We start from the raw sequence: 20,660 nt of genomic DNA on the forward strand, positions 1-20,660 counted from the left end.
AAAATAATGTATATGTGTGTTGACCACAAGTGAATTCCCTATGGAAGAACTGGTGCTTTTGAGAAACAAAAGACCAGATTATTATTATTACTATTATTATTATTATAAAGAAACCATTTACAACGCTGCGTGGTAACCATATAACCAAACCATGTGTGCTCCCTACGTGTCAACAAGTGGGTTGATGGAGGGCTAGTGCCCCTCCCCGTAAACCACATAACTCAAAGTCAAATGGCCACCCCTTGTGGGATTGTGGCGTCTGGCAATAGATAGACACATAATTATTATTATTATTACTATTATTATAATTCCTTTCATATTTGTCATATTGAGGTGATACCAAAACCTAAAGGTGCAACTTTTAAATCTGCATCCTATACCATGCCCCATTACATCATGGGGCCACCCCCGTGTTAGGGGTAGGGGGGTCAATGTGAGGTGGGTCAGGTTTAAAATTTCAAATTTGTGTAAATCGTCAATATTCACCCGATTTGCTCCAGATTTTGTGTGTCATCTCATCTGTGACTACATATTCTGTTGCATCTATACGTCAGCACCAAAATGACGGCCAGGGACAGGTTTGCTATGCCTTGGCACCACTTCTTGTTTTGATAAATTTTTGGTGTTCTTTAACCACACTCAAGTGAGCATGCATGCACCAGCTGTGGCAGGCTTAGCTCCACCCACTTTTGCCTGTCATCCAACAAAAATGTCGACTCCCTAAATATTTCTTTAGAGATTATTGTACATTGGATGACGGGCAAAGTCATCATACTGACGTCAGAGGTTGACAAATGCATGATGACCCAGGTCGTCATTGGTAAGTCAAAGGGTTAATTACAGTGTCTGACATAGTTAACCCCCCTCCCAAAAAAGGGGAAAAAATGCAAAGTCAGAGTTAACTCTGACGAGAAAGTTTGGTTTTATTTTCAAATTATGTGCCCCTCCCTGTAAAACAATTAACTCTCAGCCCTTGGCCACCCTGTCTGGGATACATGGCGTCTGGCAATGAATGAATGAATGCAGTCCAACATACTTCAGGTATGTTTAAAATTTCCTGCACATTAATTCACAGTATATAGCACTATCACTAAAGTTAATGTGTAAAATTGTGAAAGAAAAGATGAGCTGGAGCCCGCACACCTATCAGACCTACCTTGGGCATCCTGTTGCCTTCATCTGCTATCATCACACCTGGCGGGCCTAACCTATCTCCACGCACTGCCACCTTCACGGCTTCACCCTTACCAGACTCACCACAGATGCCCCTCTCGCTCCAACATGATGCAACAAGCACCACCACCAGCGCCTGCGTCTCTCTTGCAAGGGCTGATGAAACCGTGGGCCTTCTTCGTCCATGATGGGACTCCCTCGCCTGACTCCCACCAATACTCTACCCTTTTAATCCTCCACCCATAAGTCATGACAGGTACTTCTAAGCATCTCCTATACACCTGTATCCCTACATAAAGGAATACAACGTAATTACAGCTCTACTCACCCTGACACAGCGAAATCAGTGATATTATACCTCTTGAAATATACATCACCATCATAGTCACAAGTCCGAGCTCGCAATAAACAAGGCAGCCACTGACTCGCTTATGTCCTGTCTCACCCTCCGTATCGCTCTAAAATACTAATCTTTTACAATTTGATTAAAATTAAAGCCCTATGTATACATATTTAGCTTCTGGCAGAGTGCGTAAAGTTAGATTTCTTACTCTTGGGGGGGTTAAATGGGAAATCTTACAAAGAAACACAGGACAGGATTAAACTAACACCTCATCCTATTAAGCTGCCAAGAGTCACTGTTAGAACGATACATTTATTTCACAGTTGAGTTTCTCTAGAGTGAATGAAAGGACTGAATCAGGTAAGCAAGCAAGATGAAATGAGAGGATAAAAAAGCACACAACTATCATACATAAAAACTAAAGTTAATCTAGAGCAAAGCTTTCTTTCGTCTTTGTTATCTATTTTATTTACTTTTCCAGCATCTTGTCTTCTACGCAGAGGGGCATTATGTATATCTCAAAATTTTAAAATAATAAATGAATAAACGTCGATATGATTATAAATATATAAACGTCGATATAAACATAAACAAAGCCATATTATGCGCATTTGTTATTTCGTGCGTTCGTAAACGTAAACAATTTTTTTTTTTTTTAGCAAGGTTAAGGAGTTTTAACTAAAGATTGATTTGATTTGGTTTGAAATACTTTATTTATTTATTTATTTATTTATTTTGCAAAAGGAATACAGGGGAATAAAAAAAGGTGGTAGGTCTTGTTGCACGATCTTGCTTTGCCCTCGGTGACGGAGAGAGACGCTTTTAACTCCCTATCCTCTGAAAGGAGGATGGTAAATTAACCCAAATTTTCCGGCAACTCCAACACTAGCGCTATTGGGCGGCTTGGCAACTTTGCAACCAGATGCTCGGCTTGCATGTTATAAAATATTGTTCAGTAAGATTTAAAATTTAGAACTGACGTGAAACTTGTATAAGCCATTTTACAATAAATTTCGAATATTATGGATCATACATAACGGGCATACAAATTATTTTTCCCGCGCAACAACATCAACATGGCGGGTAGGCACCTATGTTATTTATGTCATTATTTAGTGTTATACGGCCTGGAGGCCATATTATTCTTACCTAGTTCAGACATGAATGGGTTTTAGCCTCAAACATTAAGTTAGTGGCATATATAATAAGTACGAGGCGCGAAAATGTGCTGGAGGAAGAGAGAGATCATGGTGACCGAGAGCCAGTTTTGCAATAATACCCAAACATGCAATTATAGGGACTATAAGCCCCGGTGAGGGGTATGTTTACTTCTTGTGGGGGTTTTATTGGTTAAATTGCGAGAAAAATATCCCAAGTAGGGTGAATCGCTTTAATCAATCCGCTACGTAGATTTTATTCCGCTTGTGGAAGATTTTTTGAATGAAAGAACTGACTTCATTATTTTTCTTTACTATTAAGGGTGTCTCCTATGTTGATTGATTGAAATATGCATTGTTGGAAAAGGTATGCAGAGTACTTATACAACAAAAGAAGATGGTGGGTCTTGCCAGCAGTGATGGGCGATACTTGATTTTTTCTGTAATCGATTATTTTGATTACTTTTGTGGTCAGTAATTGGTTATTTTTACCTTAAAATAGATATTATATGGGTATATTGGTAAAGTACAGTACAGTATAAGGTAAAATGTTATGGCTTCATTGTAGTCTCTCTCTCTCTCTCCAAGCATTAAGTTAAAGAAAAGGATCTGGGAAAAGTGAAAACATTGTTAATACCTGAAAGTTTAATTAACCAGTAATCAGATCTGCTGGGCCACACAGTCACATGACTCACACTGCCACACAGCTGGCAGCTGTGCAGTGTTCACACACCACAGTCTAAACAGTACACAGTAGTATACTGTACAGAAACTGCACGTATGAGTTTGTTGTTGTATTAGATTTGTCTTCTCCAATGTCTGAGGCCCTGGCTTTTTAGTCTCGTACATACACACTATTAATTCTCAGCTACCTCCTTTTTACATAGATCTCTATGAATTAATGCGTTTATTAGAAAACAGATTGATATATTAAAGTCCATTGAAATGCATGTGTTTATAATATATATATAATGTGTAATGTGTGTGGAGGGATGGAGTTGAGAGGTACATGAGAGAAGGGGGAGGGAGTTGGGGGGAGGGTAGTCGAATGGTGGGTGACAGAGCAACTTGGAGGTGTTTTGTCTGCGGTCACCCTTTGCAGGATTAGGGTGTTGGGCTATAGATAGATAGTAATTTATGCTGGGGGGTAATCGTTTGGTAATCGATTATTGGGAACTATACTGTATATAATCGATAAGCGAAAAATTTTACTTTGTAATCAATGTAATCGATTACAAATAATCAATTACACCCACCACTGCTTGCCAGACACCTTCTTCAGCAAATGTAGTTACCTGCAGCTAGCAGATATGTTCGTGGTGTAGCCACAACTTTGTTATTCATTCATGGGTGTAGCCATATGCCCTTTTATGAATATTAGCCATAGCATGCATTATAAATTACAGGGGTATTTGCAAAGTGTATTACATATAGGAATGAGGAGTAGTATCAGAGTAGTACAGTATAGGATTATAGTATAGCATATCAGCATCATTTGTGGCCAGTGATGACATAGCCCCGCCTTATCAGCTGGTCACCTGGGGTCAGTGTGTGATGGGCCACTACACCATCCACCACAGCTCCACTCTCCCTCCATTTGATATCTTCACTACCTGTACTCTGTTTTCACCACCTACTTTTAGTTGTTCAAGAATAATATGTCCTTTATTTGTACACAGCAGTGTTTTTCTCTTGCACAAGGTTGTGACTCTAGCTAGGTAACGTAAGGCACAACATACCCTCCAACACTACCACACTCTCAGTTTCATATCTTCACTACTGTTAGTTGTTCATATATTATGTACATATCCCTTACTGGTACACAGTAGTGTTTTTCCCTTACATTTGCTTGAGTACTTTTTCTATGGTTAGGTTGCGCAAGGCCTGCTGAATGTTGTTTGTCGGTGTAAGATAGATTGAAGGACAGTATGTGTTTCTGTGTGTAAATATACGTGTTTGAATGTAGTGCCATTTAGTGCTGTGGTACAAATTCTGGGTGTTCACATAGAATGGGAAGTAACAGATTTTCATTGATTAGCCACATGATTTGCTCAGTCAGCGTTAAAAGCTGTGGGTTTCTGTACTTAGCAGTTAGTGGACATTCCATCGTGTAATGATGCAGTGTGTGTGCCGCAGGCACCCCACAAACTGCACAAGGTACTGGGTCTTCTCTTGTGAAGTCCTAATAATATTTATAACCTAGTATCAGTGTCATAAAGTCCACCTCTTTGGCCATATGTTACTTGAGTATTCTGGGCCACATTTACATAGTGAAGAGAGCTAGTACTGCCTATTGCTATGCTATCATGAAGCTGTCTAGTAACAGTCACCTGTGTTGAATAAATTGGTCTGGTCTCACAAAGAATATCAGTAGTTGCCAGCTTCAAAAGGTTAAGCATTAACCAGATTAAATGTTAAAGGCATCATGAAGCTGTCTAGTAATAGTCACCTGTGTTGAATAAAATGGTCTGGTCTCACAAAGAATATCAGTAGTTGCCAGCTTCAAAAGGTTAAGCATTAACCAGATTAAATGTTAAAGGCTTTTATGATAAGATATTCATTCTTATAGAAGTAGGCAGTGTAATGATTTTAGATGCAGTGAAAAGAATGCGCTGATGATAATAGCTTTTTTTTTTTTTTTTTTTTTTTTTTTGAAAATAGGATATGCAGTTAATAGTTACCCGGTATAATCTTTTTCAGATACTTTGCAACCATTGCAGATGAATATTTGCTAATGTTAATATCAGATATTTAATGTAGCTTGTTTCAAATAATCTTAGTAGGGTTTCCATCAATTGCAATGCAACACAGTGTTATTAGGTGAATTTAAATTAGTTCCAAGATGGCTTGGGCAGATTAATTCATGGTTCAAGTGTAGCATACTGTAGGTTTGGTTATCAGGTTAGAATAGGTTGACATGATTTTTTTCCAGTGAATTATTTTTTGACGGACTGGACTTGTGTATTATTATTAAATAGTGCAAGCAGGGGATTCCTTCATGTGGTGACACTGGTATAACTGAGGAATGCCACTGCTAGTTGTACAGTTGCCCTTCAGCTCTGTCCCTCTCCCCTGAAAATAGGATGTTGGACTGTGGATGATTGGCAGTTTCAGCCTGTAGTCCATCAGGTTCACATTTTTACTACTGCTGTACTAGTTACTACTACGGGTGCAACGAAATACTGTACCAAATTGGCAGTCATTTACCAAATCAGCACCTTGAATTGGAAAATATTATAATTTTTATCATCTCACAGGTTCATATACACCTGATTGTCTGAAATCCAGTCAAAAATTTGCATTTAGTTGAACTGTTAATAAAAAATCAGGATTCAAAGGAAAAATTTGTTAAAGTTAGCAGAAGTGTTATGCTTGTAGCTCGACAACTCGCCTTGGCAAACTTGTTTTGTATAAATAATTATTTCAAATGCATTTATTTGTACTTTATATCAATACAGTATTTATGGAAAACAGAAATCTCCAAATGTGTTAACGATTGGGAGAGGAACTATCCGCTAACATTAGCACATGTTTGCCCTGAAACCTTATTTTTTATTAATAATTATATTAAGCACAGTTTTTTTTACTGGATTTCAGATAATTGTGTATGACCCTGTATGGTGATAGTGAGTTCTGTATATTTTCCCATTAAAAGTGCCGATTTGGTAAATACTGATTTGGTAATTCGTCGCACCGACTATTACTACCACTACTTTGCTACTACTGTTAGTTTCTACTAGATCTACTACCACTACTACTACCGCCACCACCACCACTACCACCACCACCACCACCATGTACTGCTAGCTACTACTACCATCATTTGATTTTTCCATCCTAACTCAACTGTTGTTTGCCACATTACTAGCCTCTCTGTCGTTGTCCCCCAGGAATGTCTGGCATTGCCAAGAACACCCTCCAGAACTACGTCATCGACAGCAATGAGGCTCTGGAATTCAAACTGGGTAAGCACTGGGAAGGATATTTGGAAGCACTGTATGTACTCATCTATACTGATAGCCATCTTATGTCTGGCAGTCTGTTTGTTTATCTATTTATCTGTTTAGCCATGTATCCATCCATCTGTCAGCATCTATCTATCCACTGGATGTGTACGGTATTTGCATCTGCCCATTCATTCATCCATCCATCCTTCCAGCCGTCCATCTGTATGGTATAGCTATCTGTCTGTTTATTTTTGTCTACCTGTTCATTTGTTTATCAGTAGCTTACCTGCCTATAGCTAAGTCAGTCTGTCTATGTGTATACTGAATTGAAATGTCTTAATCTCAGTGGGAGTGACCACAGACAGATCAGTTCCTTTTCACCCTCCCCTCTGCATAAGGCTGCTTTCTCTCCAACACACACCAACAACATTCATGTACCATACCTCTCAGTGCTGCCCTTCCATCTCATTCTTAATCTCCCCCTCCTTCCTTTCTCCCTCTGCCTCATTTACATACACCACTAGTTAATCTCTCATTTTGCTTGTCAACCTGTCCTCTGACATTAAGCTGCCCTCCCTTCAGCTTGCACCACCCCGTTCATACACCTCACAGCACCATTCCTCCACTTCATTCTCAGTCTGCCTCTTTCCCCTCTACCTCACTTAAAAAATTATATTGTACTGTCTTAGGTAATTTCTCATTCTGCATGCTCTCAGCGGAAGAGATTGAGGATGTTTTGTTTGACACTGCCCTAGTGCACAATGCCATGTCTTAAAAGTAAAAATGCTTTTAAGTATGTAAGGTACACTTAATGCTATAAGCCATTTTTTTTTGCTCAGTACCCTTCTCCTTGACTATTTCCAGGTGACACAAGTATTGTTGTCATTATGTACTGGTCCTTATGCAGTTTAGCAAAGCCTCAGATTACAACCTTTTAATATTTGCGTAATAATTTCGTAATAGTAATCCTTTAGTAATGATAAACTGAGAGGTGTATAAATGTTTTGTAGTATTATAGCCTTTGTTGTGGTAGGGTTGATAAAACCAGAATAACTAAAGATCAGTATTATTTAGGTGGGTATTGGTCCAGTGATTAGAGAGGTGATCTGTTGTATGAGAAGAGCAGTATGTGTACTTGACTCCAGGCTTGGGCAGGGAACCAGCTGATGATTGCATTTTATTAAAGCAGATCCTGTTGATCTACAACACTCACAAACATGTCATAAAAAAGACCACCACTGATATTATTATACCAGCCTTGAATAAGAAAGCCTTAGTATGTATTCAGTGTGAACTAGGGCTATTAGCATTGTAGCCGTGTCATGTAAAGGTGTGTGTGGCAATTATGTTAGAGGACAGTTGGGCCTTAAGAAATGTTACACAAAATCTAGGTCCGGAGTCAGACACATTAAGAATAATATTTTGAGTGACTGATGATTTTATAATGCATTTTTTAGCTTTTTGATCTGCATATCACACCTCATTACCCAATTAAGATTGTTGATATAGGCAACATTTATGTCAGGGTTTAAGAACGTACAAGGGAATGTCAGGGTGTAATATGCATAGTAAGTCAGCAAGGAAGAGGTGCCATAAAGAAAGTATGGAGCTAATCATACGTTTATTGGTGAATGTTAGCCTGTGAGATGGATTCAGGATTCTGGTGAGTGAATAGAAATATTGGCCCATTTATTTCAGCAGACTTTTGATTATTTTCTTCTGACAGTTTATTCTTGCCCACTGGACCCTGTCTTATCTCATCCTTTGGCAGAAAAGGTTGGGATAATGATGATGATGATGAAGAGGAGGATATAATTTATTGATGTTCCTTACAGTTCGGTGTCCTGAGGATATTGAGGATGACGAAACCACCTTCAAACCAGACATGTCTCACCAGGTGTTTGGTGACAGGTGGGTGTTGTATATTGTACCACCATTATTTTGTTGTGGTGAATAGTGATTGGAATATGTAAAAGTGGTTGAGGTTATTTATACCCTCTCTCTCTCTCTCTCTCTCTCTCTCTCTCTCTCTCTCTCTCTCTCTCTCTCTCTCTCTCTCTCTCTCTCTCTCTCTCTCAGCAAGACACATACAACCAGTTAATTTCAACACTTCAGTATAAGTATAGCCTAACTCACATCCAACCACCCACAGTGAACAGATCTTTGGGTACAGTGGTCTGCGCATTAAGTTGTACTACAGTGCCTGCCGTCTCACCACCTACCTGTCACACACATATACTGAAAAGGTCCATCCAGACAAGTTTGAAGGAGTTAAGGTGAGAGATGAATTAGCCTCCTTATGTGTGTGAATGTGAGAGTGAGTGGATGAGTGGATGTGTGTGTGAAAGATAGATTAATTGATTGAACTGTTTAGTTGAGGTTGAGTAAAATATTTGTAATGCAAGACCTTGTGTGGTACACAAGAGTGTTGGTTAGGGAGGTGAAGGAGGAGGTGTGTTTGAGTGGTTGAGAGAGGTATTTGAGGGTAAAGTAGCCTAGAGGCAGTTTTGTCATCGCCATTCTCTGTCCAGGGGTTCCCAGGTTGAGGCAAGATAGGCCTATCAGAGATGATGATGGCTAGGGTGAGATTGGATGTGTAGGATGCAGGAGATTAAGAGTGTTGAGTTTTCTTTGTCCAAGAGTTCCCAGGAAGAGACAAGGTATTAGAGATGATGATTTAGGTTTGACTGGATGTAGAGGATGCAGTAGGAGATTAAGAATGTTTGTGTCATCGGTATGGAACATCTTTTAACAGTATATAAAAAAAATGGATACTGAAAGGTTGAACGTTTTAAAAATTATCCGATACTAGCCAAAAGAAAGTACTTAGGTTCTAAACTATTTCTGGTACCAGTAAAGCAGATCAGTTCAGTGTAGTACTTGGTTGTTAGTATTGTGATGTTTGAATTGTAGTACTGTACAGTCAGTCTTAAGTTAAAGTATAGGAATTGTGGGGACAAAATGTTCCTTTAAATGCAACTCTTTTGTAGTTATGGTTGTGACCCTAAGGTCGTCTGGTGGACTTAAGACCGAAGGTACCCTTTTGCAGTCCACCATCCTCCTCTTGGGGAACAGACTGGGAATTAAGGGATGTTTATACAACCAGGCAGCAGAGTTGTCCAGTTATATCAGTGCCACTACACGAAGGCATCCCTCTCCTGCACTGTAGCTATAATCTTTTTACAGCCTGATGAGGTAATCAAGCCCATAGCAGAGCGCATCCCTGCAGGCTACCTCACCAACTTGGATGACTTTGTTGCCTCCCTGCAGAAAGAAGGCACCTTCAGACCCTATGGAGAAATGACACACCGCTTCACTGCCACATCAGGTACAGTACTGTACACTTGCCAGTATAAATGATGATCCACCTAGTCTTAATGTTAAGAAGTAAGACAGTGAACAGTGACTCTCAGAAACCCAGTACAGTGTAATGTAGTATTCAGAACCCAGCAAACATGAATAGCTTGGCTATTTGGTGAAAGTTTCATTGCTCAGTAATTTGAGCAGTGGTATTTTGGCGCCTGGTGGTTTAGTGGGTAATTACGGCACTCCAGTCAGATTGAGCCGGTGAAGGTTTATATCCAAGGGGTGGTTGGGGTGTATTGTTCACGTAATGCCACTCAGGGATGAGTGAGGCTGGTCACTCATCTTAAATGTCAGGACCAACTTGCTTAGCCACAGGCTTCTACGCTCCTCATGGGGCAACCTAGGATTGGATGATAGATGGATGGATGGTATTATTTTCCTCAATTTATTGGAGGCAGCCAGCAAATTTAATGGTTTGATTAAGTGAGTAAATGTATAATAGATGTAAGACATTTTCTGTTTCTCATTCTGTCTCTGAACCTTACATTTTCTTTGAAGTTATACTTATACAACAATAAGCGACAAGCTAAATAATCTCGTAAAACTTTAGGAAGCCATTTATTAAGTTGTGTGATAACCATATAACCAGCAAGTAAACAGTCAGTAGTTTAGAGGTTTATGATGCTTCTACCAGAGTGGCTCTAGGGATTGAGTTTTTTGTTTATATAATGCAATTGAGGGTGCTGTTTAGTAATGCCATTCAGCGTGTTGTTGGTATATAATACTGCTGTTTGCAGTTGTGGTATCCACCGACTTCCTCACTCCACATCTTTCATGAATCACATTATTTCGTATCCTCTCCACTCCCTGTACTCCACATACATTCCTCAGCAGTCCCGTCTCCACTGCTCTTACTCTTGACTTTTCATTTTCATGCCACACCACAGTCTCACATCCATATGTTAAAGTTGGCACTAACACTCCATCATGTAAGCCTCATGCAGCTGCAACACTCAAGCCTCTGTTTCTTATCAAGGCCTTCATAGCACCAGCTACTTTCCTTCCTTGGGTCACTCTACTTTCCACATCTTTTGCTCATTTTCCTGTCTTTTCTGTCAGTGTACCCAGGTATTTGTACTCTCTCGCCAATTCCAGTCACTCTCCATTCACTGTAATATTGCACTGGGAATGACCTCTCAGTAACCATCACTTTACTCTTTTTTACATTTACTGTCAAGGCATGAGGCTTAGAGACATAAGCAAAACTCTGCACTAATCTACCAAGTTCTTGTCCAGTATCTGCAAGTAGCACTGCATCATCAGCATACAACAAATTTTGAGATATTCCATCCATCACCATTCATTGCCAGTGCCATCCCTCTCTCCATTACTCGTGTTTTTACTTCTCTTTTCACCCCATCCATATATATATATATTTAACAACCACTGAGACATCACACAACCTTGTCACACGCCCACATCAATTGTGAATCATTCACTTAGATGCCCATTTACCCTTACACCTGCTTCACTACCATCATAAAAACTCTTGACGGCACCTAGCAGCTGACTGTCTACACCATACATGTGCAAAACATTCCACAATCCTTCTCTGTCTACTTTGTCATATGCTTTTTCCAGATCCATGAATGCCATAAACACCTTTTAGTCCTCACAAGCCTTCTCCACTATCTGTCTTACTGCAAATATTTTTATCCACACATCCTCTGCCATGCCTAAAGCCACCCTGTTGATCACTCACTAGGACTTCTGATATCTCTCTTACTTTATAATAATTTTTCCATATACCTTCCCTCCCACACTCAGTATACTTATGCCACGATAATTCTTGCACTCACTCCGCTCACCTTTATTTTTGTACAGGGGTACAGTCACAGCCTTTTTCCACTCTGCTGGCACAGTTTCACTTTTCCATGCCTTCTGACCTATCTCCAACAAGCACTTCATTCTGCTCTCTCCACTAGACTTAATCATCTCTGCAAACGCCTCATAAGCCCCTGCTGCTTTCCCATTTTTCAGCCGCATCACAGCGTTCTTCACTTGTCCGAGTGTCACATTTCCTGGTACTGCATTCATTCTTGGCACTCCCCCCAAACCATTCATAATTACAGTGGCTCTGCTCTCTCTATTCCCATTAATCAGGCTTTCAAAATATTCTTTCCACATGGTCTTACTTCATCCCCATGGGTTAATAATCTATCACAGACATCCTTCACACTTTCACATTTCATTCTCCTGTCACTTCTTCATTTCTGCACCTCTTTCCACAATAACTTCCTATTTTCAGAGTAATTTGTGGTCATTTTTCTTCATAGATCATCATTTACCTCCTTCCTGGCATTTTTTCTTCTTAGATCATCATTTACCTCCTTCCTTTTCCTCTTCACTAGTCTCTTGATGTGCTTCTTGCTCTCAGTATATTCAGTTCTTATTTCAATTAAACCCCTGTCCTGTAACCACTCTAGCCACATCATACAAAACTTTAGACTTTATTTTTTTTGTAAATTGAGGGTTTGGATGGTTATGTGGGGAAGTCTGATGTGTTCATTACTTTCAGTTTCTTCCCTAATTTTTTGTCATGCTTTGTTATTATTGGCACAGGTTTACAGCACAGTATATTAACATAGATTAATTGAATTGTGATGTGACAGAGGCTGGTGAGGAGAGGACATTTGAGGTGTACCGGTGTGATGCCAGCACGCCAGGCTTCCTGCAGTACCATCAACGTTTCCAGACATTCATCCTCTGGTACATTGATGCTGCATCGTATATTGATGTGGATGATGAAAAGTGGAGATTCTTTGTCACGTAAGCTGGCAACTGTTGTGTTTGTCTTAACAGTATACAGTATAATCTGTACATTTTCATGAGTGTAGGAAATTGGTATGCCATTAATTTGGAGAGTCAAGAGGGAGGATACCTAGTGAATATCAGTATCTTGGATGGTGAGGGGGGTGGGGAATGTTCTGAGGGCTTGAATGAGCTTATTTAATTTCCACAGATACGAGAAGTTCCAGCTGGGAGGTGTAACTCACTACGCACTGGTTGGATACACTAGTGTCTATCACTACTACGCCTACCCAGCTAACATACGGCCACGTATATCCCAGATGTTGGTCCTGCCACCATTTCAACACATGGGAATTGGAGCGGAGATGCTGCATACCATCTATAGTTGCTACCAGGATGATTCTTCCGTCCTTGATATCACAGGTCAGACAATTCACCATAGTTGTTATGTTTTATTGTGATGATGAACCAATCCCAAAATTTGAATGGTAAGTCATGGTTACATGAAAGTCAATGAGGCTTAGTTATGAGGTAGGAATGAGTCTCCTTGGTTATTAGTTATATCAACCTGCCAGTCTGAGTACACTTAGACATTAGCCGAGCTGAAGGTCTGGGATTATTGTCAGATAGAACAAATCTTCCATCATATTGTTGTAGTGTTTATGAAGTCTCCAGCATGCTTGCATGTGTCGGCCTTGTTCAGGTAATGATCGCTCTCCATACTGCGCGATCTCCGGCAGTCTCCCTGTTCAGTGCCTTATCCCTGAAGGCACACACTGTGACCTCATCCCAGGTCGTCTTTGGTCTGTCTCTTGCAATTCTACCCTCAATGTTCACACCTCTCACCCTCCACACCCATCTGTGGTCTTCTGTCCTCTCACCATGCCCAACCATCTCAATCTACCTCTTCTCATCACAGTGCCAATACATTTCAATCCCCTCCTTCCTTCTCCCAACTTTTACAGTGCAGTCATAGACCCCCAGACCTGGCATTCATGGACACACTAGAGTCTCATCAAATCATTGTCAGTTCTGTATGTTTGAGCCTACAAATATCCTCTTCTTTCACTACTCAAGTCTCAGTACCATACAGCATTACACCCCTAATATCGACATTATCATCATCATCATCATCATCTGGACCTCCTTTTCCACCCTAGGACAGGGTGAGGAGTAGCAGTGTCCAGACAGCCCAAGTTTGCCCAATCCAGTAGGCCACGCTTCCGTTCACTCATCATTCAAGCCCCCGGAATCTTGGCTGTATCTGGTATGCCAAAAACTTTCAACACATTCTGTAGCTTCACATAAATGTATCCGATAGAGTCGGTCTGGATGCTGTCACATTAAAAAGGAGTGCCAAATCCTTGATCATGCACTTCTCACAACATTCATCCAGCCAGCTCGATCTCTTGTCAGTCCCCTAGCCTCACCTAACACATGCTGTATACAAAGATCCCTAGCGTTGAGGGAGAGCCCTCTTAATGCCAGCAGAATCAAAAGCTCCCTGAACTTCCTCCAGCCATTCCTTACCCTAATCACAGAGCTAACTGCAGCCCCTCCAGCACATAACATTCCCCCCCCCCCAAAAAAAAAGTAAAAAAAAAAAAAAAAAGCTCCTTCACACACTGGAGACTCTTCAGCAAGATCAGTCCATTCATGCTTGACAGTCTCTACATACTCTTCTTGACACACCACTTGCACAAAATAAGCATTATTTTGCAGCCTACCTCTAATACTAATACATCTCATGTGCATTCACTTACCACAAGCACTGCACAAGCTAAAAGTTACTTCCCACACCCATGTGGCAAACTGCACATGGCCGCACTTCTTCTGCTTTGACAGTACCACCACCGGCCATCCACATTTACTCTCAAACCCTTATGGAGTATACGATCTCTCCATTTCCTGAATCTTTCATCTCCCTCCCCTTTCGTTCTCCGCAATGAACGCCAAGCTATCTGCGTACAGCATTTCCCATTGGAGTCCATTTCTGAAGTCATGTGAGAGATCTTCAAGCACCATGACAGATAATTAGGGGTTCAAGACTGGCCTTTGATGCATGCCAACATTCACAGTTAACCTGTCACTCAAATCTCTGTTCACTTTAACGTGGGTATGAGCACTCTCATATCCAGCCATAACCACTCTTAACTAGGCACTCCTTGATCCCAGGCTGTAGGATGAAATAATTGTTTTGATGGCTTGGTTGGGTTTATTGCTCACATAATGACAGCTATATGTAGGCAGCTGTACATACATTGACATAGTGCATTACACATTCTTTCCATTATATTTTGATGATAAAATCAAGTAGATATTCACTTAACTTTTACATGTTATCATGAATTCTCTTCAGCCTGTATCTTTTTGCATTATGTAATTATATATGATGTTGGTATGATAAGTACAGGTATTTGTTCATTTACAATATAGTACAGTATAGGGAATAGAGAGAGCAGAGCCACGGCAAATATGATTGGTTTGGGGGGTGTGCAGAGAAGGAATGCAGTGCCAGGAAACATGACTCTTGCACAGGTGAGAACACTGTGAAGCGACTGAAAAATGATAGAACACTGTGAAGCGACTGAAAAATGATAGAACACTGTGAAGCGACTGAAAAATGATAGAACACTGTGAAGCGACTGAAAAATGATAGAACACTGTGAAGCGACTGAAAAATGATACAGCACCTGGGGTTGATGAGGTGTATGCAGAGATGATTAAGTCTAGTGTTGAGAGCAGAATGAAGTGCTTGTTGGAGATATGTAAGAAGGCATGGATGAGTGAAGCTGTGCCAGCAGAGTGGAAAAAGGCTGTGATTGTACCCCTGTACAAAAATAGAAGTGAGCCGAGTGCAAGAATTATCATGGCATAAGTTTGTTGTGAGTGTGGTAGGGAAGGTTTATAGAAGAATTATCATAAAGTAAGAGAGAGATCAGAAATCCTAGTGAATGATGAACAGGATGGCTTTAGGAGTGGAGAAGATGTGTGGATCAAATATTTGCAGTGAGGCAGGTAAAAGGCTTGTAAGAAGGACTATATGGTGTTTATGGCATTCATGGATCTGGAAAAAGCATATGACAAAGTAGACAGAAGGATTGTTGAAGGTTTTGCTCATGCACAGTGTAGATAGTAAGCTGCTAGGTGCCGTCGAGAGTTTTTATGATGGTAGTGAAGCATGTGTAAGGTTAAATGAACATGGCCCATTGAAGTAGGCAAATTTGGGCTGTCTGGACATTGCTGCTCCTCACCTTGCCCTAGGGTGGGAAAGGAGGTCCTGATGATGATGATGGTGACACAGTATATTCATATTTCTTTAGCCATTCCTTGTATCAGTATATAAGTGTTTCTGTGATGAGTATTAATTCATTTGCTGTACATTCATATTTATCGTAATCCTTTGTTTTGTTTTCATCTTTCTCTTAAAGTAAGTAAGCCTCAGTATAAGAAAATAAAACATCCATTTGTATCCACAGTTGAAGACCCATCAGACAATTTTGCAAGATTGCGTGACTATGTGGACAGCAAGAACTGTATGAAGCTAGAGAGTTTCCAGCCTGAAAAACTACATCAAGGGTTTTCTGAAGCCATGGTAGAAGAAGCCAAGAAGAAGCTCAAACTAAATAAGGTAGGACTTTTTCATTTGTGGTTATGATGAATAGAGAAGATAGAGTCAAGATAATGGAAGCTTGAGTGGTAAGTGAATGTGTGGTCAATTTCAGTGACCATTCTGCCAATTGCTTTTTCATCTGTTCCGATTTTCTCTTCTTCCTCTCTGGGCCCTGTCTCACTCAGTCTTGGGTGAAAGAAAAGAGATCATAATGATGATGATGATGATAATAATGTGATGGTTGGATAGTTATTAACCCCTTGGCTGTGACATTCCCTTTAAAAGGTCCGATCGACAGGCTGCAACCTTCCTTATAAAATCGACAAAACAAATTCAAAAGTTGCACCCTGTATTTTGGTGCGAGTACTTTGTGTATTCATTTGCCCACGCTTGTGGTTGGCAGGTTGTCCTTTTAGCCTCCTCCACACCGCATCACACATTACATAACCACATGAGCCCAGTTTGCTTCAGGAAGTTATGGTGTCTTTCTTTTTTTTTTTTTTTTTTTTTTTTTTTTTTTAATGCAAGGAAGAAGGAACCAAAGGCCATGAGCCCGCAGTAACAGTTCCCTCCAAGAGAAAAACAAAACACAACAGAGAGCCAAATTCAAGATCCGATCATTTGGAGATGCCTGGACACACTGCGCTTGAAAGACTGGAGATCATAGGCAGCAGGAAATACAGATAGAGGGAGACAGTTCCAGAGCTGACCTGTTGCATAAATGAAAGACTGGGAGTAACGGTTAACTCTTGCATTAGAGAGTTGGACAGAAAAGGGATGAGAGTTTGCTGCCAGACGGGTGCTACGCGCCCGTCGTAGAGGTGGAGGAATGCAAGCAGACAGTTCAGAGGAGCAATGACCATTAAAGTAGCGATAGAAAAGAGATAAAGATGCATGCTACCAGAGATCATATAGCTTGGAGAGCCACAGAGCTAGGTTCAAACAGGCAAGCATTTACAAAGCCTTTAAAATCAAAAGCGTGTTCATAGACTTCCAAATGAGAAGTGAAAATGAAACAAAGGAACTAGGATATGGTATATATTTTGGTGTGACTGATATAATCCATACTCTTTGAGGATATCTCATGAATTGAAGAGAATCATTTAACAGTAGTAAGAATATAATAAGAAGTGCCCACCATCCACTCACTCAGTGTAGTGCTGCTCTCGAGTGTCTGCCCTTTCTTCTTTCCTTCCTTCCTCTTCTGGCTTTATTTTCTTCATTGTTTCCTCTTCCTTCTGCCTACAGGTGACTTTACACACCCTCTTCTGTCTTTTCTCATCCTTCTGCCTGTGGGTGACCCTACATTGAGTGACAAGCCAAATGGTTTCCTGTACACCAGGAAACATTTATTATGCTGGGTGGTAGCCATATAATCAAATTTTGGCGCCTTGTGGTTTTGTGGATAATTAACGTGCTCCAATCGGATTGAGCCTGTGCAGGTTTATATCCAAGGGGTGGTTTGCCACAAAGGGATGAGTGAGGCTGATCATTCTCATCTTAAATATCAGGACCAACTTGCCAAGCCTCAGGCCCCTGAGCTCCTCATGGGGCAGCATAGGATTGGATGATGGATGGATTAAGGGAGAGGTTTTCTCCTCCATTACTTCATGGTATCCCCCCTAAACTACAAAATATCATCAGCACTTTTTATTTATTTTGTTTTTTAATTTTCAAAGTTGCAAATATGTGATAAAGTAGAGAATAAGAAATTGATTGGGAGACTGCATGTGAATGGAGGATGAAAGATGGACTACAGTAGGTGTATGTGAGTGAGTTGATGGGGAGACTGTGGATTAGATAAGAGGAGTGGAGGAAATCCAAGATGAGTAGAGGGGTGGAGTGGAGGAAAGGTATATGAGAGGGGGAGTGTGTGTTGGACAGAGGGCAGTCTGATTGTGGAGGACAGAGTGACATGGAGGCATTTTGTTTATGGTCACCCCTTGTGGAGTTAAGATTTCAGGCTATAGATAGATAGCTAGATGAATCTGTAAGAATGAAAGTGAAGTAACTGTGCTCATCCTTTCAGCGTCAGATTCGCCGTGTGTATGAGATCCTGCGGCTGCATGTCACTAATCGCTCAGATGACGGGGCCTACCAACTCTACCGTCTTGATGTCAAGAATCGGCTTAACATCCAGTACAAGGTGAGAGGTAGAGACTTTAAAAAAAAAAAAATCATGGCTACATTAATAGGGAAGGGAAGGATGGCTATTATTGTTATTTTTAAATGTGGATTCAGATTGTTGTTAGGTCTTGTTCAGTCAATTTTTTTCTTGTTCTTTGGACCCTACCTCATCTCATCCTTCAGTGTGAAAAGTGGCTGGGAGGATGATCATGTTCTGTATTGTCTTGCAGAAAGAGGATAGAGACTTGGAGAAGCTGCGGAAAATGCTGCGACCTGAAGAGTATGCAGCCACAGTGACCACCACAAGCCGAGACCAGCGCTTAGAGTCTCTTGAGCGTCAATTTTCCCTCCTCCAAGACCACTACCTCCACGTTCTTGAGCGCCTCGACTCATGACCTGCCCTTGCCTCCTCATAGCCCCTCCATAACTCTCTTGGGCTTGTTTTCCAGCACTTTCTTACTACTACCTCCATGATCTTGAGCATATGGACTTGTGACCTACCCTTCCCTCCTCATAGCCCATCCACATCACTCTTGGACGTTTATTTCCAGCACTTCCTTCTTCTGCCTACATATTCTTGAGCACCTGGACTCAACCTTCCCTTGACTTCTCTTAGCCCCTCCACATCTCGGTCTTTTATATTCAGCATGTCTTACTTGATACTACCTCCATGTTCCTGAACTCATTACCAACCCTTGACTTCTCATAACCCCACAACAGTATAGTACTCATTATCTTGTATTCTCACTAGCCTGTGAGGACTAGCCTTTCTTCCTTATCAATTTATTATTGTTATCATCATCATCATCTGGACCTCCTTTCCCACCGCAGGGCAAGGTGAGGTGTAGCAGCATCCAGACAGCCCAAATTTGCCCAGTCCATCAGGCCATGCTTCCATTCACTCACAATTTAAGCCCCTGGAATCCTGGCTCTATCTGATACACCAGTAACATTCACCACGTACTGTTGCTCATTTCTCTATTAATTTTATTTTTTGGTTCAGTAATCTGTTCATGTATGCCATTTACGCATCTGTGTCGACACCTGAAAAACATGAACAACATACAAGAAGAAGTCAGGTATAATAGGCAAAATAAATTGCTAAGGAAGGGATAATAATAAACCTTAAACAGAAAGGATACAGTCCATAGCTCCTTTAGATCATCATGAACATGTATTTTTTTTGTCTAATTTCCACATCACCTTTGGGCATTTATTCTCATTGATACTGATTGGTAGTGCTTCCTCTTTGTAATATATCTCTTACCTGAACTTGTCCCAGGTTTCTGTCGGTTTGCATCTTATTTCACATACTTCAGTGGCAGACAGAGACAATACTATGGCTCTTCTTCCTTGACACAGCACCTCTTTGTGACTAGCATCATATTTTGTTGTTAATCTGGTTACAACTCAGCATTCAAGATGAAGGGATGACAGTTTTAAGCCAAATTAAACTAAAAAGGACATACTGTAGTTTGTTTCTGCATATGGCACATCAATCTTCTAATCCATGATAGAGTATTCCTTACCACTATCCTTGTTTTCTTAAGTGACTTGAATCCTGACTTCTCCCTTGTCTCCCCTCACAGCTCATGACCTCAAAGCCCCCTCCAGCATCACTGCTAGGTTCATATACTTGTTGACATTTGAAGCTGTATTGCGCCTCTTCCTTTGTGATAAAATTTGCTTACAATACAATAATGTGCTGTTGTATATTATTTATGTCATTTTAATATCATTATATTTGCATAAGTCATGCTAGAACCAAGTAGTGCACTAGATGCAGAATTAACAGGCAAGAAAGAAGAACACCCATACCCATATTCCGGACCGAACTCAAGAAATAAGGGAACAGTCCCACAATCCAAGCAATTTGAATGTCCGTCACCTCTCTAGTCTGACATCCCGCCTCTCCAGTCCAACACCTATGCTCCCCCTAGGTTTGAAACGAAGATCTCCTGGTCTTCCCTTCCTCCCTCCATCCCCTCTCTTCCCCCCCCCCCATCTCTCCTCCATCCCCTATCACACCACTGCCAGGCATGTCTCCCTCCCCTCCCCCATCCCTGGTTGTCTCCTTTTCCATCCTTCCCCTCCCCCGCTTGTCTCCCGTGTGTGTGTGTGTGTGTCAGAGAGAGTGGTGAGTGAGTGAGTGAAAGATGGGGGGGGGGGAGTAGTAGGGCTGT

General features: G+C 40.9%; 1 protein-coding gene across 1 annotated transcript; it reads left to right on the top strand.

The window, feature by feature from the left end:
- Positions 1–2,592: 2,592 nt before the first annotated feature.
- Positions 2,593–19,113, top strand: Hat1 (histone acetyltransferase 1). The gene is made up of 10 exons (XM_080286617.1): positions 2,593–2,599; positions 6,564–6,638; positions 8,456–8,531; positions 8,773–8,896; positions 9,807–9,948; positions 12,599–12,755; positions 12,949–13,160; positions 16,217–16,368; positions 18,380–18,496; positions 18,708–19,113. Exons 1-10 carry the CDS (start codon positions 2,593–2,595, stop codon positions 18,870–18,872), a joined length of 1,227 nt encoding a protein of 408 aa, XP_080142743.1. The 3' UTR covers positions 18,873–19,113.
- Positions 19,114–20,660: the final 1,547 nt, after the last annotated feature.

The sequence above is a fragment of the Coenobita brevimanus genome, chromosome 112 (assembly GCF_032717465.1).
Source record: "Coenobita brevimanus isolate Jiangsu-jjx chromosome 112, ASM3271746v2, whole genome shotgun sequence".
Classification (NCBI taxonomy): domain Eukaryota; kingdom Metazoa; phylum Arthropoda; class Malacostraca; order Decapoda; family Coenobitidae; genus Coenobita; species Coenobita brevimanus.